Source organism: Phocoena phocoena, chromosome 17 (genome assembly GCF_963924675.1).
Source record: "Phocoena phocoena chromosome 17, mPhoPho1.1, whole genome shotgun sequence".
Taxonomy (NCBI): domain Eukaryota; kingdom Metazoa; phylum Chordata; class Mammalia; order Artiodactyla; family Phocoenidae; genus Phocoena; species Phocoena phocoena.
In genome coordinates this window covers 76,635,576-76,656,693 of record NC_089235.1, presented here as the reverse complement: position 1 = coordinate 76,656,693, position 21,118 = coordinate 76,635,576, and the positions used below count along the sequence as shown (strand labels likewise).

The following is a 21,118-nucleotide window of genomic DNA, read 5'->3' as shown; positions in this document are numbered from 1 at the left end:
GGGCTGTCGCGCCTTTCTGCCCCAGGACCTGGTGCAGCAGGCCACTGAGAAGATGCAGCCGGATCTCAGTGACCAGAGCTTCCCGTGGGGACGGCTGGCTGTCCATCCCGTGCCCGGCTCTGCCTCTCTCCTGTCTGCCTGTCTGGGGTACTCGTTCTTCCCTTTGGGTCCAGCTTTTCCCAAATGTAAAAGGAAAGGCTTGTTTAGAGCAGTTTCTTTTCTTTGAACATACTGTATTCCCGTGGCAGACTTCTTACTTTTCACAGACGTGTAGCATCGGCACACGCTGGCTGTAGAGAGAAAAAGGCAGAGCTTGGTGGACGTGTCAGTGAGGGCTGGTTGCCAGGTCCCCGTGACCTCCCCACCCCGCCTTTGCAGCCCGCGTGGCTCTCAGGGGACCCTCCGGTTCCTCAGAGCACAGGCTTACATGGTCTTCAGAGCCCGCGCCTGCTCTGAGGTTCCGTGTCACCGTCCCTGCCAGGGCGCCTGTGGCCAGCCTGAGCTTCCACCACCGTGAAAGAGGCCAGGCAGCTAGATCCTGTCCCTCGGCCAAGTGTGGGTGCTGGCGGGCTCAGCGGGCTTCCAGAAGTCCCCCACCCCTCCCCCGAGTCTTTGCCAAGTTCTCCTGCTGCTGTGGGTAGCGGTGGACATTCTGGGACTAACCTAAAAGATTATTGGCCAGAAAGGCAAACAAGAGGATAAGGACACAGAGCCCATCTCACGCTGTGCTAGACGCTGGGGCTGCGGAGATGAGCACAGTACAGCCCCCAGCCTCGGGGGTGGGCACTGCCCTGAAGGGCTCTGATGACGAGGGGGGCGCCCAGTGCGGCAGCAGGTCTGCTCACGGATCCGTCTAAGAATCGCACGTCGCCGTGGGCGCCTGGAGGTGGTGCCCGCCTTCTCTGCCCCCTGACCCATCGGTTTCTGTGACCAGAGCAGGGCAAGCCAGACCCTGGGGACCAGAGCAGCCAAGTGACCAGTGGGAGGAAATCAAACACGATTTCACGCAGGAGGCAGCCTGTGAGCGGGTCCTGCAGGAAGATGGCACTTTGGCAGGGAGAGGCTCAGAGCAGACCTCCCGGGTCCAGAGCTGGGGAAGGGGTTTGTGCGGGGACGAGGGGAGCAGGGGCCCCAGAGAGAAAGGAGTCCAGGTCGCCGTACATGACGGGATAACGCCACCTGCATGGCGGGGAGCGGGCAGACGGCTCCAGGTGTAAAAGGGGTTGAACTAGGGAGCTGCGGTGTATGGGGCTGTGACCGTCGTGGCTTCCCGAGCCATCTAAGGTCTCAAGAGGCAAGGGTTCCTGGGAGGATGAACAACTCCGCCTTCCCTCCCTCCTAGGGGGAGTCTCCATCCATGGACGTCCTGCGACGGCTCATCCGAGAAGAAGTGGAGAAGCAGCTGGAAAGTGAGTAGCTGGGCTTTATCACAGCCGTGTAGGTCGGGTCCTGGGTGCTTTTAAGAGCCCCAGGAAGCAGTCCGTTCACTCATCCTTCAGGACTTCTGTAGCCTGGTTGGAAAAGGCAGCCTAAGAGCGGCTCCAGTAGCAATCAGGGTTGAGGCGCCCCTTGCAGGCTCCAGCCAGCCTCCTCTGGCCCAGATCCCGCTCCAAGCTTCTCTTCAGGGCAGCTTGAATTGCCGCTGCTTGATTACCTCCAGGAAGCACAGCATCTGCAGAACCAGCTTCTCGTGATCCTTCATTGCTTCTGTGCGCTCAGTTTATCTAATGAGGAGGCAGCTCCGACAGGCCTGCAGTGGGTCTGTTAGTTAGAACTCACAGCCCGGGGAAGAGACGGAGACATAAACAGACAAGGCGGCTTCAGTACAGTAAGAAATTCCTGTGGTTTAATTTGGCACAGGGGGTGTTGAAGAGGACGGATGAAAGTACCTAGGATAGCTCAGGGGGCGGACAGGTGAGGAAGGGCTTCCCGGAGGAGGGGCAGGTGAGCTGAAAGGTGAGGAAGGGCTTCCCGGAGGAGGGGCCGTGTGAGCTGAAAGCAGGGACAGGATCCCAGGCCTTTGGGGCAGCATGTGCAGCACCCCTGAGGGGGGCCTGAACACACGGTGCTTTCAAGAAACTAGAATCCTTTTGATCCTACTGCACTGGATTGACTGAAATCCCAGTCTTGCGTGAGCCCCATACACAGCAGGTGCTCAGGAAGGGAGAGAGATGGGAAGGTAATAGTAATAACACCAGCATGCAGGGCCGGCCCTGTGTCGGGTGGAGTCCTCAGCACGCGACACATGTTGACTCGTGGAAGCCTCGGTGAGCCTGTGAGGCGTGTGTGATTGTTAGCATCATAGATGCTGAGGAACTTAACCGAGGCCGGAGAGCTGGTAAGTGTCTGACCAGGGTTTGCATGCAGGCAACCGAGCTGCAGAATCCAGGCTCTTAACCGCCATGTTCTCTGGACCAGTGGCCATGCCCACTGCCCTATGTGTGGGAAACTGTTAGGGGAAGAAAGTCACCGAGAGCTCTGTAGTAAGGAAGATCGGATACCCACTGCTGTTCCCAGGCACGGATGGACAAGCGGGAAGGACATGTTTATTCACGTGGTGGTGTCTCAGACGGTTATCCTGCACCTGGCACATGGCAGACTCTAAATGGGGTAGGGGACGCAGCGCTGAACAAGATGACCCTCTTCCCTGCCCTCTTGGCGTGTCCAGGCGAGCATGGTCTGTCTCCCTACGCAGGAGAACCAAAGACGATTCCCCGGAGTGGACAGCACAGAGCTGGGGTTGGTGGAGAGGAAACCAAAGGCTGGAATGGTGACCCCCACCCGGCGGGGTGGGTCCTGAGGGCGCCCGTGTGGCGATCCCCACGGTCTGCTCTCCGAGGGTTGGATTTATCGGTGACAGGAAGGGCATCCCCCCGTGAGGAGTTTCCAGCCCTTGGGCAGAGACAAGCCCTGTTTTGAACTAGTTTAACTGGAGCGTCTGCTGGGCTGAGTCCTTTCTTCCAAATAATCTTTCGAGGAGGAAACATCAGCTCCACTTTCAAGATGAGAGAATCAAGGCTCAGAAAAGTGAAGCGTGAGGCCGGGTCTCAGCGCTAGAGCACAGCCCTCCCGCTTCCCTGCGTGAGATGATGAGGGGCTGCCGTGGGAAGCTGACCCAGCAGGCTGTCAGAAGCCCCCGACTCTGCCTTGGTTCTGCCACCAGGGTACCGGGAGGGTGTCAACATGCCTCTCTGGGCTGGGTCACGCCACCTGCGAGATGAAGGGCTTGGCCTGATTGTCTGGGCCGTATGGCCAGCAAAGCAGAAGCCCGTGCTGGCCCTCGGGCGGGCTCTGTATGCCCAGTGCAGAAGAGGGCGTGGCAGCTGGCAATGGGACCTCTGGGGCTTTTGAATCAATTCTGTAATCTTCACGTTTCAGACGCCTAAGGATCATTAGTGATATCATATCCAGCCCTTCATTTATAGATGAGGAATTCAGCACTTAGAGAGGAGAAGTCCCTACGCTGCTCTGTGTAAGCCACTTAAATCCCACCCACCCCCACCGGCCTCAGTTTCCCCAAACTGACAATTACAACAACAAATGCTGCTGCTGCTATTACTGCTGGCAGTGCCACCTCGATCACAGCAGCGATGTCCACGCGGCACTTAGCTTGTTCCAGGAGCACTTTCAGTGCCTTGTCCCATCTGCTCCATCCTCACACCAGCCCAGTGGGGTGGTGGTTATTTCATTGCATCCATTTTGCAGAAGAGGCAACGAAGGCTAAGAGAGGTCAGGTAGCTCGCCCAGGGCCACGCGGCCGGCAGCGGCTGCTTGGGGACGCCAGCCCAGGCTGCCTGGCTCCAGAGGCCACAGCTGTAGGTACAGGTGCCGTGCAGTGTGCTCTCAATGTAGTTTCTCTTACTCTTGTTTTGCAGCTGTTACTGTCTCCCAGGGCTGAGCTTGGCAGTGAGCTGCCATCCTGTCTTTGGGGCAACCCTCCTTCATGAAATGTCTCTCTGTTTTTCCTGCTCCACAGCCAGACTCGCCTACCTCCTGGCCCAGATGCCCTCAGCGCACACCAAGGCCTCTCAAGGCAGACCCGGGCCCCCAGGGCCCCCTGGAAAAGATGGGCTTCCAGGTCGGGCAGGCCCCATGGGGGAGCCAGGACGGCCTGGGCAAGGGGGTCTGGAGGGACCCTCTGGGCCCATAGGTCCCAAAGGTGAGTGAGGACCCAGGAAGATGCGCTTTGTACACGACACGAGGGCTGAGAAGGAACCAGGGTGCGTGGCATGTGTGCCACTGAATGTGCATGATTCAGCCTGTTCTTCTGCCCTGCAGCCTGCCGGCACCCTGCATTGTGGCATCATGTAATTTCTTCATATGCAGAAGAGGGTTTCATACTTGACATTTTTGCAAAATGATGCTCCTGCCAGGAGCATTGAGTCTGTTTCCTCCTACTGTCTTTTCTCTCTCCATCTCCACTGCTCGAGTTCCAGGGAGTAGCACAGAATGCCCTTTTTCCCCTTTCGAGTTGGGAAGTCAGTGAGGAATAAGACCTTTAAGCTCCAGGCAAATGGGCATTAAACACCAGCTTACATGTGAATAAAGTGGTTTGAGCTAAAGCTGGACGTGGCTGCCAACTCTCCTGCTCTCAGAGAGCTGCCTGACCTGGATACAGCTGCTGCCGGCAACAGGGGGCCTCTCTTCAAGGGGCAGCGCCTGCCCCACTTAACACAGCACACTGTGGAAGCAGGTCGGAAGGCACTCTCTTTGCAGGCAGACAGGTGTGAAAGGGCAGGAAAGGACATGAGCCCAGACTCACCAACCTGGTCATTCACCCTTTCTCTCTGGCAAGGATGAGCATGTGATGGGGAAGAAGCGGTGCTGTGATCTCAGCCGGCACGTGGTGACTGAGGTGGGGGGAGCGCATGCCCCTAACATCTTCCTCTTTCAATCTTCCATTCCTTAATTCTTTCTTTATGCCCCTAACATCTTCCTCTTTCAATCTTCCATTCCTTAATTCTTTCTTTTTTTTTTGGTTGCTGCAAGGTTTGCGGGATCTTAGTTCCCCGACCAGGGATTGAACCCACGCCCTAGGCAGTGAAAGCTCGGAGTCCTAACCACTGGACCACCAGGGAATTCCCTCTTAATTCTTTATTCATTGATTTATTCCTTGTAATGTTTCTCCTACTGAACTTTTTGCTAAGTTTGGGTCCGAGTCCTACTTCTTTTGGTTCGTCAAACAAAATACATGAAATCAATGTCAACAAGAAAACATAAGGCATAGAAAACATCAGACTATGACAAAAGACTGACCAAATGTAGTAATCATAACAATAAATAAGAGCGGCCTAAAATCTCCATGAACTATAGCAGACTTTCAATCCGGATTATAAAAGAAAATGTCATAGGTTGCATACAGGAAATATTCTGGAAGCAACAGAGCAAAAAAAAAGCAATGATGGAAAAAAAGTTGAGAGAGACAGTTTAACCAAGTTTGTGTAGTATTAACCCAATATAATCTCAGATATCCTCCCGGGGGAATGGACCCTCTTTCTTCTGAACATCTGTTAGGATTTTAAATTCCTGTGATTATTAGGACTTACCTGATTCTGCTTCACATTGCAATTTCTTTGTGCCCTGCTTCATCTGTCTTATTAGAATTCAAGCTTCTTGAGAGTAGAGCTGTGTCTTACGTACATGCAGGTTTGTTTATCACCCAGCTCCTCCTTGATAAAGGTTCACGTAAAATGCTTTCAGAACATGGTGAAGAGTAGGCGTATGTGAGTGGATGTGGATGGGAATATGTGTTTGTATACAAGAGAGTGTGGGTATGAACATTTGGGTGCCTGTGTTTGATGTGTTTATCAGTGTATGCATATTTTTGCTAATATATGTGCGAATGTACATATGTGTATGTGTAATTGGGTAGTTCCGCACTTGGGTGAATGTTTACGTGTATATATGTGTATTTGAGCAAATGTTTGGAAGGAGTGTCCAATTATTTTGGTGTTCACATAGGCGTCTTTCTGAATGCAAGTGTGTGCTTGAGTGTGGGTGTGAACGGGAGCTAGGGGTGTGAGTGTGAGGGGCGTGCAAGCTGTGGAAAGCACACCAGCAGTGCTGGCCCTGCCCCCCACATGGTGGGGCTCCCTCTCTCTGCCACCGTCCTGGGTCTCTACCATCAAAGATGCATGTTTCTCTCACCAGGTGAGCGAGGAGCCAGAGGTGACCCAGGTGAACCTGGAGTTGGCCTCCGAGGCGAGGTGGGACCCGCCGGGATCCCAGGTAGGAGCGGGCGCTGGGCTCTCAGGTGGGGAAGGGCCCGCCAGCAGGGAGTGGGCCTCACGGGGCAGACCCCCCACCTGCATCGCCAGGGGCCTTGGGAGCGGCTGGGAGAAAGGGCTGGCTTAACTACTGACGAGGCGGAACCCAGATTTGTTTTATTACATCTTTCTAAGACGTCAGCTCCTTGGCTCACCGTGCAAACTGTAGTGTATCCCATGAGTTCTTGAGATGTATCCCATGAATTAAAAGTCCTGTGAAATGGTCCTGAAGAAAACTGATTTGGCCTTAAATAAGTCAGGACAGCGCTGGGAACCGTGCTTCTCTTTCAGACATGCCTAGTACACATTAACTTCTCTGGTGCAGTGCTAAGGGACCTTGCATAAAATAATAATGTTTATTTCAGTTAAACCAACATTTTCCAAACTCACTTGAATGTAGGATGCTTCTTCTTTCACTATGTAATTTAATACCCTGTTACTACTCTCAGAACACATTTTGGAGAATACTGGCCACGTGGCAGGGTGGCCAGCCGTCCTGGCCTTTCTGGGGCTATGGGGTTCCTGGGACATGGCCCTTTGAGTTTTGAAACCTGGACAAGCTGGCCACCCTATCTAATGGTTGGATGGGACTAACTCTAGAACACAGCAGTATCGCATTCCGAGATGAGGTGTGGAAGAACTCAGACTGAATTGTTATCAAACTCCACCTCATTGAGGCTTCTGTTTTTATTTAATTTTACTTTATATGATTCCCCGTGGTCATTTCTGAATATTAGGCCTGCAGGTCATTTTATTTTTAGTACTTATATCTTCTTGATTTTCCAAATTTCCTATGGTGGAAATGTTATTCTCATGAGAGAAGATAACTATACATATTTGTGATAGCTTGCCTACTTTTCAGTAGCTTAAAATATTAAGAATATTTTAAAAATAAGGCGATTCCAAATAAAGATTACAAGGCCGAACAGAAAGCATTGTGATGGGGGAGATAGTTGTACCAACATGAGGCTGAGATAATGACTAGATTTCAGTGGTTCCCAGCTGAAGGAATGAACAACACTGCTGGCTCAAAACTCAGTCGAGACAGGAATACAATAGATTAACTACTACTAAAGCATGAACAGAATTCATGCAATGTCCAAAGATCATTTAAAGGGAAAAGTTTACTTTTTGTTTATTTTATGGAGGGACTCAGATTTTCTAACAAGGTGATTACTAAGGCTTAAGGAAGAATATCACTGTTAAGGTTAACTACAACACTTAGCACCGAGCTTCCCAGTTGCCAAAGCAAAAAGGGAGATTGATTACATATGATATTATGATGCTTAATAAATGGAGGCATAGAAGTTTGTTTTAAGTAAACAACCTAAATGGGAAAGGAATTTGACAAAGGATACACTTATATGTGTAACTGACTCACTTTGCTCTACACCTGAAACTAACACAACATTGTTAATCAACTAGACTCCAGTATAAAATTAAAAGTTAAAGAAAAAAAAAGATTTAACCGACAAAAAAAAGGAAGTTTGTCTTAGGTAGTATTTCCTGGATCTAAATTTTGGGCTCTCGGTTACTTACTTCCTACTTACATTGTCTTTGACTCTGATTTGCAGAGTAGTTTAATGTAGTCCATGTATGTGGTTCACATTTAACATATAGATAAAGCCTAGAAACTACAGAATAAATGGGACCATTTAGATACTGGCTAATGGAATGTGACTAGGTATCTCCAAGGATACATGAATTGCGGCTGACGGTTAATGGTGGGGACTTGGTGTCCCAACCCGGATGCATCTCCTAGAACCAGACACAGACGGTCTGGTTTCTCTTTTCCTTGTAACAGAGGATGCGTTCCCTACCTGGCCTCCATCTCCCCTTGTTTATTTCTCTCCTGTGGCACCCTGATTACTGTCCTAGTCCAAACCGTTAAGGCAACCCTTTTCCTGCAAAGCAAGGTGTCCACATTTCCTCCTCTCTCCAGGCAGGGCGCCCAGACCGTGGGGTGTTCTGAGGTTGTTGAGTCTTCAGTTCATACTGAATGGAAGTAGCGAGATCAGGGCTCATTTGCTCCAGAACGAACTTGAACCACCTTCTGTTTCTTTTGCTTCTTGGGCCAGGTCAACCCGGGGAACCTGGCTATGCTAAAGATGGGCTCCCCGGGGGTCCCGGTCCTCAAGGGGAGACAGGACCAGCTGGACACCCTGGCCCCCCCGGACCCCCCGGCCCCCCTGGCCAGTGTGACCCCTCCCAGTGTGCCTACTTCGCCAGCCTCGCTGCTGCTCGACCTAGTAATGTGAAGGGCCCCTAGAAGAGTCCCGAATGCCAGGAGACGGCGGTGGATTTCTGAAACTTGAACGCACAGCCCGATGGGAAGCAGAGGTCTTGAGACATTTCAGCCTTGTGTTTTTTTTCTTTCTTTCTTTTATCATTTGTTTTTGTCTTATTTTCTTGAGAGACCTCAACATTATTAAAACCAACAGATGCTGCCGGTCGGTCAGATTATTATTAATTATTGTTGTTGTTAATTATTATTATTATTTCATATGGTAATGCTTTTCGAGTTTTTCCCCTCTCCTCTCAAGTTGGGAAACTTGATTCGTGGGGCAGGGGATTGTTTGTTTCTCGTTCTTCTGACAGTCCCCATTTGAAGTGTAGCTGCCAGTTTTAAGGAAACTCTCGGTGCTATGAAACCCCGACCAGACACTTGCCAAACTTACCTCTTTCCTCAAAAGGAGACTTTAAGAAAATGAGGCAGTGGGCTTCTATTCTTGACTGTGCCCAGAGGTCGCCCAGGGAGAAATGATCCACCAGTCGCTACTTCCCAGGAGAGAGAAGTAAAGCAGGAAGAGAAAGAATTTGCAGACACGAAGAACATCCTGTCCTCCTGATGCGAAGCGCACGCAGAAGGGCGCAGACTGCCTCCTTTGGGCCAAGTCAGCACCTCGGTGTTTCAAACCTGTGGGAGTGAAACACTGTCGCACGGCTCGCAGCGGCTTCCTGGAGTCCCACGGCTGCACCAAAGATGCGGGAGCCGGTGTGGGAAGAGTAGCCCCGTGTGTTAATGTGGCTTCTGAGCCGTGGACAGAACCCCTCCCTGCCCCTCGCTGTTGGTTTCACTCTAATTTTGAAATCAGGGGGTCCAGAGACCACTCCCGTGTGTTTTCCTGATGGTGGGCAACTGGCCGGGGTGCTGGCCAGAGCTGGGAAATGTGTGCTTCCAGCTTCTGGCTCTGAAATAAATGGCATCGAGCGTGTGTGTGTAAATGACATGCCCAGCTTGAACGGGTGCTCAATAAATCCAAGTTTCCTTCTCTTCGGTTTCCCGTGACGATTCCTTTCTTATCGCCCGCGTCTGCCCCCGCGTAAAGCCCTCGAGGCTGGGGATGCATCATTTTCCCCGGGGCGCCCAGGCCAGAGCCACGGTCCAGTCCACGTGCTGAATACACACGTGGGTGAGCTACTGCATGTGACCGCGCCAGTTCCTGGGCAGCGTACTTATCCAGCACCTCCTTTTTATCACCTGTGTGCTAGATGCTTCTAATCAATTTAGGAACCCGGAGTACAGACATCCAAAGACGTCGGAAGGTTCCATATGTAGAGAAATATTACTGCCACAAGTTAAAAATAGGATCCAAGACCTACTTCTCTCATTGGAGCTGAATCTGGGGGTCAGTGGGTGTCGGGGTCCTCGGGAAGCAATGCCTGTCAGTGCAGGATGAGACGACCGCCTTCCTGTTTTTGCACATCTACCATCTCAGTGTATTCACACAACCGTAAAAGACACAAGGACGTTATTATAATATCCTTTTCTGTTTGAGGAAACAATCCCAAAGACCTTAGATATCCTCTAATCCAGTGAGTTAAAAAAATTTGACCATGACCCACAGCAAGAATGCGATTTCTTTGTGAGTCAGTGTACGCACACCTAAATATAAAACTGGGAGAGCTTATTTCTCCCGACCACAAGGCCCTCTAACGTTTACTATTCTATTTCATTACAAAGATGCTCATCACAACCTACTGAGGTGATGCCATGAGCCACCAGTGCGTTGCAACCTACAGTCAGAAGAACAGTGCTCTGGTCTAGAGGGAAACTGAGGCACGGAGAGAGCCTGTCTCGGCGCAAAGCCTTGTGTAGAATCCAGTTCCCTGATGCCCTGAGCATCTTTTTTCTCTTCACGTTTCATTTTGCTTCTGTATTTTAAGCCGTCCATCATCTGGACCAAGAAGAAGGGTTTTATACAACAGAAAGAATGATTTGGGTGAGTCCACAGACTTCTTTGATTATGGGAGTTCTCAGACGCTCAGGTGGGGTATTGAGAGGGGCAGGGGCGTTCCTTCCCTGAGGGTCTCGGATTCATCCAGCTCCCCATGTGACTTGGGAGTGGCTGCGTTTGTGGGCAGCTGGGGGAATGCGTGGACTGTCCTGAGTCCTTTCCAGGCACAGAGCTTGATGGGTTTCTGGAAATAAAGACGACTGCCTCAGCAGCACTGAGGATTTTGGTAATTTCCAGCTCAAAATACATGAAAATGATAGGCAGGGAAGCGCAGGGGTGTGGGGTGGGAGCGGACCGAGAGGACAGCGCGCTGCGGTTTCCATCTGCCTTGGCAGGGCAGCTCCTTCCCCGGGGAAGTGCCTCCAAGACCACGGCCTGCTTCCGGAGGGGCTCTCAGGGCGGGTGTTGGTCGCGCGGGTGATGCTGGTAGTATCTGGCCTGAGAACCGTAGAAAGTCAGTGACAGGTTGAAAGAAGCATCACAGCAGTGTTTTTAAACCACCAAGAGCCCTAGGGGGGTTCTGGAGGGGCCCTGCCAGTTGCCAGGAGGAGATGGGGTGCAAACGGGTGGGCTCCAGTGCCCCCCAGCCAGAGAAGTTCAGACTGCCCTTATTGTGCAGTGGGCACCTAGCATATGCTTTCCATGCCCGTCCTGCATTTCTTTGCCACTTCCCTGAAGTGGGCAGTCCTGTGTTTGGGGATAGGGGTCCACCCTGAGCATCCCTCGAAGAGTTTCTCTGCTCTTTGGCCTCGTGGCTCTCTCTAACGCCCTGGAGGGCTTTTTGCCCAGAAGTGCAGACTTAACGCCCCCTCGGGGTGGCCCTCGGCCAGTGGGGTATGGGGACCGCAGGAGAGAGGCCTCTGTCCTCCCTTACTTTGGAAAGAACATTCTGAGGTGCAACTTGCATGGCTGCTCAGACCGTCCGCGGGGGTCTGGCTCGATGATGCGTCGGTGTGGCTGTCCCTGCTGCCCCGCTCAGACCCCCAGACAACCTGTGCCCGCATCCCAGGACCAGGCTCCACTTCAGGGAAACCCCACCGTGACAGGTCTCCACAGACGGCCCCGCGTGAACACAGGATTCCGAGCCAGTGCAGATTTTCTGGGGACAAGGACCCTGGGGCCTCAAGGGGGACAGGCCTGCCCCACGTGCTCGCAGCAAACGTGGGATAGGCATGAAGGATCCCTGTCTACGGCTCTGGTTGGGGGCACCTCAGCGGGCCAGTTCCAGGTACCTGGGATGATCCTGAGGACCACCAGGGTAGGGGCACCCTCACCCGCCCTCAGCTGTTACCAGGTTGGGGCTGGTTCACGTTGAAGCCTGCTTGCCCGGCCTGCAGGGTAGGGAGCTGCCCCAGGAGCCTGTTCTCACCTCACACCTGCACCTGACCACCTTGCAGAGCCTCACGTAAGGTCACGGCGCTGGGATCCGGGCATCCCACACAGGCAGCTGTCGTCCCGAGCAGCTCAGGGGAGAGAGTGGGGGTTGGTCTACACAGCAGGGCATCCCTTTCTCCCCACCCCACCGCCCTGCAGGACACTCTGCAGGGTCTCTGCTTCTGAGATCGGAACTCCCTTTTCAATTCGAGCATGTCTGTTTCTTCCTCTCTCTCGCACCTGTTGAGAATTTGTCAGCAGGTGGCAGCAGGCACCCGTCTCGTGTCCTCCCCCAACCTCTTCAGGGGCCGTTACCGCTGCATTTTGGTTGTACTGTTTCCCGAAATATAAAACCCAGAAGCCACAGTGGTGGGGGGGCATCCCTCAGCAGGGTGACTGAGTGGGGCTCTGGTGTCCGTGCCTCCCACGGGAGGGGCCGAGGTCAGGTTGGTTTCACGGTCTCTGAGTTGACTGTCCGCACCCAATCTGCCTCCTGGGTCCCTGTATGCTGAAGGCATCGTTGGGGCCAGGCCGCGTGCGGCCAGTGTGACGTATTAGGTGTCGGGGGGCACAGCTCCGTGAAACGGCCCGACAGCACTTCTTTTGGTGCGGCCCTGAGAGCCCCTGGGCTTTGGTTTCACCTAACGTGTGGATGAAACCCCAGCGCGTGAGTGAAGGGGAAGACCGAAGTCCCTCCCCTTAACGTTAAACTGAGACGGTCGAATAGAAACCCCAGCATGGTTGGAGAGTGGGACGGAGGGTTCCAAATCACAGAAACGCCAGCAGATTCAGGGGAACTTCCAGTGCATCTTTGTTCCAGTTCCTGCCCCCGGGAACGATCGTGTGGTCAGAGGCGGACACCACAGCACAAGGGGCCAAGGACGGGCTACTCGGTAGGCTCCTGGGTGGTATCAGTAGCTCTGGTCTCCCAGATGGGACCTGCCTGGGGCCACGGGGTGTGGCAGGGAGGGCACTGGTCCTGGAGAGAGTGGAGTTGAAGCTTGTCTGGGGCATTTTGGAACACAGAGGGCAATGATGTTCCAGTGTGAGGAAGCATTGCAAACAAGGACCAGGAACATCCTGAGAAAGTCAACCCGGGGTTCCCACTGCTGGTCCAGGGCAAGGTATCCACTGGTCCAAGCTCTGTGGGTCCAAGGCTTAGACAGGGGTGAACGGGGCAGAAGGGCAAACCCGAAGCATCACATTTGAAGGATGATCCTTCATTCTGAGACTGAGGTCTGGCTAATTTTTTTAGGGTTTAAAATGTCTCATACCGTGAGAGAAGGAGTGTATGTGTGTGTGTGTGTGTGTGTGTGTGTGTGTGTGTGTCGGGGGGAGTAATACTTATTTGTATATTTGGTTTTTTATAATCCGACTTGTCAGAATAAAGATCTGGTCTGATATCTTCATACTGGTTCCCAAGATTTGTTTTTTTCAACTACCAGTTCATAATTCCCACATCTGGGAATGCCTGGTGTAGCCCAAACCTTGATTTATTTTTCACAAACAGGAAAATGAGACTCAGAAAGATACAGTGATTTTCCCAAGATCATGAACTATGGGGCCCAGTGTTTGGGTGCAAAGGCTCACCTCACTTCTTCAGTGAGTACCCTTTAGGCTCCGTGATCAAATTTTACAGGGAAACTTTGCTTTTAACGTGATAGATTCTTGGGTCTGGTCTGGAATCACTAAATCAGGATCTCTGGGGGATGGTATTAACATGTTTTGAAAAGCTGCTGCCCTTTTCCCCAAGAATAATATCTATTTCAACCCAAGCCCAGGAGCTCAGAGTTGAGGCAAATGCAGAACTTGGCCAGACTCCGACGCCTCTGCAGATTTTAAGACCTGCAAGGATGAGATGCTTCCTCCTTAGAGTCTGAGGATGTTGCAGTGTGTTTGAAAGGGCCAGGCAGTGTGCATAAGTGGCCCAGAGAATTGGGCTTCAACCTGCTGTCTCTGGCATTTTCCAGCCAACTCTCGTTTTCTGCCTGCCAACGGCTGCAGCCCGAGGACCCATCTCTGTAAGCTTCTGATGCCCCGAGGGCAGTGCAGGAGAGTTGGTTCTGGGCCCCAGAAGGAGAAGGCCTGGTCCTGGCACAGATGCTCTAGAGACACACAGCAGATGCTTGCTAAACAATGACTGAGACCGCGGGCTTCCCAGAGTCTCCGGGCTGTGTCCGAGAACCTGGGCTTCTCCTGTGTGTGGGACCAGTAATAAAAACTCACCTCTCTTCCAGCCAGCGGCCGGGGAAGGAGTGACTTCTGCTGTGCTGGTCTTGGCTTAGAATCATTCTGTCCTCCACTCGGGGCACAACTCTGGTTTATACTGAAGGCAGGTTGGAGGCGCCTTGATCAGCAGCCCTCAACCCCTGGCTTCTGTGAGCCAGGATTTGCAAGAACTTCCCCGGATTGAGTTCGGCACAGCTGCAGGGCTGAGTTGCCCCTGGTCAGCCGTCAATTAGCCTCCTTCACTTCCAGTCCCTAATGAGCTGTCCACGTGAGAAGGGCCCCTGCTGCCCTCTGCCCTGCAGCTGTGCCAGCCTGAGGATGTCAGCTGAATAACTGAACAACCTACGTTTCCGTTTCCTCCTTTGTGAAGTGGAATTAACATGTACTTCACAGGATTTGTATGAGGATCATTTTTTTCTTCCAGCTTTATTGAGATATAATTGACATATAAAATGGTATAATTTTACGGTATACAACAGAATGGTTTGATGCATGTATATGTTGTGAAATGATGACCGGAAAAAGGTGAGTTAATACCTAAATGCAGGGCACACGGATCCATCCTTTCCAGCATCTCCTCTGTCATCCTTTAAGAGCGATCGAGTCCACTTTGCTTGTTTGTTTACTCTAATCCAAGTAGAGAAACCCTTCCTTTCAAACCAAATATTTGCTTTCCATGTTTTTCAAAGCATGTTCCCTTAAGTTTGATCATTTATCCCTTGTTACACACCTATGAGGGGCGGGGCACGGTTCTTTGCCCCCATGGTAATTCGGAAACTGTGGCAGAGGGTTGAGCCCACCTGCCCCAAATCACACACACAGCTCACGTCCCCAGCTCACTGCGGGATCACACCAAGGCGTCCAGGGAGCTGGCAAACAGCAGCCTTGGTCTGGGTCGCCTTGTCTGCTTCCCACGGTGCTTTCTCATGAGTAAATGCTTTCTCCTGGCTCTAGGCAGAGGCGAACTCGAAATGTGCGTTTGAAACAACACTTCCGTGAGGGAAAGGAGATGCCGCTTGTTCAATTATTAGGAGACGGGTGGCATTTCTGGCTCATCTTCATATGGTTGGGGAGGTGCTATTTCAGGGCAATCATTTTGTTTCTCTTCTTTTCCACTGGGAACATCTAGCTTCAGTTTCCTTTTGTGGTGCTATTTTATGAAGCCAGAGTGTGTGCCTATATATAGTAAGTTATTAAAGCCATTGAAAACCATGGATCTGGCTGGGAGGTTCACCTGGGAGGGGAAAGAGAATGTGAAGCGAGGGGTGTTTCTGTCGTCAAGACGTTGGAGACCTGGAAAGGTGCATAAAACAAGGTAATTCCAGACACAGACGGCTGCCAGGCCGATTTCGCGTTTGGACAACCGTTCCTCCTAAGGTGTCATTGGCTCCTGTCCTCACCTCTTATAACCCTGAGGATCGAGAGACGGAGTGAACGAGGAGGCCAGCCCTGTTCCGAAAGGCACACTGGCACGGAGGCCTCATCCCGACGGCTGACCTTTGACCACATCATGAACCGAGATCCTTCGTGTGTAACAGGACTGTTGCCGTTGCCATGGAGACATCGGTAAGGTGGTCTGTCCCAGTGTCACCTTGGTTCCCTTCTGGCATGTTCCCTGTAGTCAGGGAAGAATGGAGAACTTGGCAGGCATTACTGAGCCAGCTGCCACGCAGCACAGGCCTCCGATGGTCTGAGCAGGTGGGAACCCAACAGACGAAGGACGTGGCAGAGACGGGGCTGGAGGACCAGTGTCCAGTCTCAGAGGGATGCTGGCTTGTTTAAGCGAGCAGACGTGGTGCCAGGCGCTGGGGACAGCAAGCTGAACAGGAAACGAGCCCATCTCACAGATGGAGGTCAGAGTCTAGAGAGATTTAATATAATTATATACAATCATATGTATATAAATAACTCCACGACACTATTTCTGGGCAACACATAGGGAGACAGACACACATGAAACAGAGCCTTACAATTTAATCTGATCCGTGCTGTGGAAGAGAACTCTGTAGATATTGTGGAAGGCTCCACGATAAAGATAAAACTAATGTCATGTGCCAGCGACCCGCCCACCGGCGCCTGGAGCCTTGAATACTTTATCTCGAAGCCATTGCGGCGCAGGTGTTTCTAGCCTCGTTTTACAGGCGAGAACACAGTGACAAGGGAGGTGTGGTGACTCTCTCCAGGTCACACGGCAGCAGGCAGGCAGGTCCTGATACGAAGGTGGGCTCTGTGGGGTCCCTGTCCCTTCACCGGCCGCCCCAAGGGACGAGATGTGCAGCGAGCCTGGGCCCCTGGAGATTCCTCTTCACCCTCACTCTTTCTCTCAGCCAACAGGCACTTCTTCCTGAGCCACACTGGGGACCCTTGGGTTCTACTTTTCATCACATTTCAGGAAACAAGAGTTGTCTGGTTTGGACGGGAGTCTGTAGAGATGAGCCGTCTCGGGATGTGAGGGGCCCTGCAGGGTAGACACACCCGCCCCCTCGCAGCATGGGTTCCTTTGGGGAATGTGGGTCCCACGGGGTGGAGTCAGGACACACAGCCCCACCTGACGCCCCAGCTGCCAAACCACAGTGAGGGGCTGGGAGGGCCACTCAGAAGGAAATGAGAGCCACAGCATCACATCAGAGAACACTGGTCTGGACCTAAACAATGACGTACGAAGAACTGGGGACATTTCACCTGGAGGGAAGAATGCAGGGGCCTCACAGCTGAATCCAGGCGCCTGAAGGGCGATCGAAGAAAGGCAGGGGTGAGTCAAGTTAGATGACCACGGTGGTCACCTGGGCTCCATGAAACCATTTCTACAGAGCTGCCCAAGGAGAGGGGGCCCCATCCTAAAGGATGAGAATGTTCCAGGTGCTGTGCAGGGAGAAGGGTCATACCACTGCCCGGGGGCGAGATGGGAAAACTGTGCCGGCTTCGTGGGAGTCATGGCTTGGGGTTCAGGGATGGGGCTTCCTTATGGGAGGGCAGTGAGAAGAAGATGCCGGTACCAAACAGGTTACCAGGAGAGAAAAGGCCACAAGACTGTCCGAAAGAATCTTCTAGGTCAGAGTTGGGTAGGAATGAGGGTGGGGTGGGGAGAGGAGAGAAGTGGTAGTTGCACATCACCTTGTAAATGGCCAATATTGGCTTTGACAGCTCTGTCTCCCTTCTCTCTCTCTGTCCTTCCCCCTGTCTCTGACAAATCCCACCTCTGTCCCCCAATCCGAGAGGCTGTCTCCCTCCCTTTTCGCCTCTCTTGGTGTCTCTCTGCCCTTCTCCGTCTCCCTACATCTATTTTACGCCTTCTCAGTCTTGCACTTTTGAGACTCTGCTGGCTTAGCCCTCCCTGGACTCTTCTCCCCCACCTCCCCCTGCCTCTCTCCCCTCTGAGCCCCAGCACCCGCCCCTCTCCTCACCCCTGCTCTCATTCTGAAGCTCCTCCAGGGCTGCCCCTCTCGGAAGCGTCCAGCTTCCGGGCCCTGTTTCCACTCCTGGGTGCTAGGCGGGCAAGCCAAACAGCCTCAGCTCTCTGGGCGGTGGTGGTGATGGCCTGGGGGCTTATTCAGCAGGGGGAAGGGCTTTCCCAGCCCGAGGCAGAGGCTCTCCTCTGGAGAGGAGTGTGGGAGGAGTCCTCTGAGACCTCCACATCTGGCCTGCCCTACGGCCTCGTTTGCATCCCGCGAGGATGGGAGAGTCATCATACATCCCTTTCCAGCCTGCGGCTGCACAGTTGGCTTTTCCCCTGAAGGCTGAGCTAGTTCTGCTGTGGAGCTGGGTGCGTGCTTCTTTGCCCTCTAGTCAAAAGCAGGGCTCTCGTCTTTGATCGAGTGCCTGCTTGTCAAGGGCTTTTCTCTGTTTAGAATCTATTTGTTAGCGCTTCTGCTCAGGGAGGCTCGCAAAGCTGGTCATTAACAGACACACTCTCTGCGTCTGGAATTTTAATGGACTTGATTTTCTGCTACAAGCATTTTAGGACTGAGGGACACAGATGGGGCTTCCTCCCCATGTTGAGAGGGTCCAGCCGCCTCCTCTCTGAGGCCACCCCTTCCCCCAGTGAGGAAGCCTGTCCTCCTGAGCTCTGTCTTGCAGCAACTCCCAGGCTCCTTGTCTGGAATTTTCTGAGCACACTCCCGGATTCTGGAGCTGCAGGGCTTCTTCCACTCGTGCGGCCATCTGATCTCCTCTGGATGGCGTGGCAGGCAGTTGAGGTCTGGCCTCCGCTGCCTCCCTGACCCCAACTCGGAGGATTTCAGACTTCCAGTCCTTCCCCAGTAGCCACACCCAAGACCTTCGAGTCCCAAGTGCCCTGCTGTTGCCAGGACACCCTGGCGTCGCCCACTCCATTCTCCCCCGCCCCCAGGTCCCCCCAGCCTGTCCTCAGGGTCCACTCAGGCTTCATTGGTGCCTGGAGCCTCCACTGGAGCCCCATGGAGTTGGCCACACCCTCAGGGGCCCTGGGAGGGGCTAGAAGCTCAGGCCGGCAGGGGTTGCTGGCCCCACGGCAAGGCGGGCTCTGCCGGCGCGGAGGCACACGGACGGACTCCAGTCTCTCCCCTCCTCCCACGTGTGCAGCCCGCAAGTCTCAGGAGCAGCCTCGCTTTGCTTTCCTCCTCCCTGTGATGCGATCAAGCTCGGCGCCTCCTCGAGAAGACCCTGACGGGATTTAATTACATTACTCTATGAAAAGTACTTGTGATAATATCTGGCCTGTATTAAGTATGCAAAAGCCGCGAGCTGGCGTCGGCAGCGGCAGCGTTATTAGCACCACGTCGGGAGAGCTTTTCTGCGTCCCCCGCCTTTCCTGCTCCATAGCCTCCCGAGGCCAGCTGGCTGTCAGCACTCAACAGGAAGCTGCAGGGAGCCGGCCACCCGCCCTTCCCGCCCCCCAGTCCTGACAGGTGCTGGTGATGTGCCGTGGGGTGTGGGTCAGAGGACGTGCGCATGGCTGCTCTTTGGATCCCAGCCCTCAGGCCAGAGCACCTTTCCTTGGAGGTCCCTCCACCGGGACCCACAGGGCCTCCCTTCCCCCCACCCAGTAGTGAGGCCAGGAGGGCAACAGCTGGTGGACAGCTGACTCCAGGAGCCCAGCAAGGAGGCGAGGGGACCAGAGGAGGGACAGGGGTGAGGTGGGTGCGGATGGAGCTGAGGGGAGCTGCAGGGGGAGAGGTGGGCGAGCGAGAGTCTGGGAGTGGCCTCCGCCCACCAGGGCCCTGGCCCCGTGTCCCCTTCTAAGTCAAGGGAGCTTGGGGCCAAGTCAGGCTCAGGTTAAGTACATCGGGGAGGTGACCCTAATCCCCGCTGCACCGTGGGACCCCTGGGCCTCGAGCGGTATCATTTGCCATGGACGAGAGTGATTCATCACGCCGTACTGCGTCCGTATTGACTTGTTACACATCTGTGCATCGAAAGCGACTTCCAACCAGTCCACCAGCTCCAGTCCAGCACCACCCAGTTCTTCCTAGTTTTCTCTTTCCACACCTGTGACTCCTCCAGCACTGAGGAGTGGGACCCTCGTCCCTAACGTATCTACTTACTCATTTGATCAATGCCCTGTGTGCTCTCAATCCCACTGCTGTCAAGTCCCCGACCTCGCCGGGGGGCTGACGCTCCATCCCCCGGAGCCCCCTACCGAGGGTCCCCACCGCCTCGGCTTTGGCATCCCGAGCCAGCTGCCCTCTCCCTCACCCCCTGCACGGTTGCCCTCCTCACCCGCTGGGGCTCTGACCACCCTGGGCATGGCCCCCCAACCCTGCCTGCCATCTCTGCTTGCCTATTTTCAAGACGCTTTCTCATTTACCCCAGCAGGACGCTTATTCCTTGAGGATCCAGATAGACCCAGCGTAAAGCACCACCCGTGAGTGCGCTCAGATAGTGGCCTTTCTGTGCCCACGAAGCCGCCTGACCACCCGGATTCTGATGGAGACCCACCCTGGGCGGGCTGGTGAAGGTCTGTCTCTACTCTGTCTCCCTGGAGCTCTGCCCTCCCCGCAGGGTCTCCTTGAATTCCACTCCCCTCCCCAAGCCTGGGAGCTGGGAGTGTGCCATTCCCAACCTCTGCCCACAGTGGACTGCGTTCCTCTTCAGGACTTCCTGGAACTCCTGGGAGAAGAGAACATTTCCAGGTGCCACTGGACCAAACACCGAGGGACCAAGAGGAACCAGAAACAAGATGCAAGTGGATCAAAGACGGGATCTTCCCACTGAGGTTCTTTCTCTTCAGATCAGTTACACCGCAGACCCTGACGGCTTGTCTGGCTTTTTCTGCCCCTTCCTCTCACCACCAGTTGGGGTCTGCCTGTGACGGTCATGTCCTGGACACATTGCCCTCCTTGGAAATGTGGAAACATCTGAGGCACTAGAATAAAGACACCTGTCCCATCTTCCTCCTCCGTCCATCCCAAACCACTGCTCTGCAGTCTTGGTTATCTCCTGCCAATATGGGCACCAGTGTCATCTCTCTGGTCTCCCCGCCCCAGCCTTCCTCCCCTCCCGCCTCCAGAGTGCTCGTCCTGAAGGCATGATGCTGGAGGACCCACTCCCGAGAGCAGTACTTCCTAACAACCCTCTGTGACTTGCACCCTCCAGGCACCAACCTTCTCCCAGCCCCTGCATTGCCCAACTCCACTGGAGTCTTTCGCAAACACGCTTCATTTTTTTTTTTTTTTTGCGGTACGCAGGCCTCTCCCGTTGCGGATCACAGGCTCCGGACGCGCAGGCTCAGCGGCCATGGCTCACGGGCCCAGCCGCTCCACGGCATGTGGATCTTCCCGGACCGGGGCACGAACCCGCGTCCCCTGCATCGGCAGGTGGACTCTCAACCACTGCGCCACCAGGGAAGCCCAGCACTCTTCATTTAATTCTTCCAGCCGCATTGTGAGCTGCTTTTACAATAAACTCGTACAGGACGGAGGTGCTGAAAAGGTGAAATGACTTGCCGAGGATGTAGCAAACGCTGAAGAGAAGGAGCTGAAACAGATCCAAGCATCCGGCTCTGGTCCAGAGCTTTCTGTTAGGGCCCGGTGG

General features: G+C 53.7%; 1 protein-coding gene across 1 annotated transcript in view; it reads left to right on the top strand.

Annotated features, from left to right (window-relative positions):
- The window catches only part of COL22A1 (collagen type XXII alpha 1 chain), a 233,526-nt gene extending 224,991 nt beyond the window's left edge, over nucleotides 1-8,535 (top strand). The window contains exons 60-63 of the mRNA XM_065895156.1: nucleotides 1,343-1,409; nucleotides 3,977-4,159; nucleotides 6,151-6,228; nucleotides 8,345-8,535. Coding sequence (XP_065751228.1) covers nucleotides 1,343-1,409; nucleotides 3,977-4,159; nucleotides 6,151-6,228; nucleotides 8,345-8,535 — 519 coding nt within the window. The remainder of the gene's footprint in view (nucleotides 1-1,342; nucleotides 1,410-3,976; nucleotides 4,160-6,150; nucleotides 6,229-8,344) is intronic.
- Nucleotides 8,536-21,118: the final 12,583 nt, after the last annotated feature.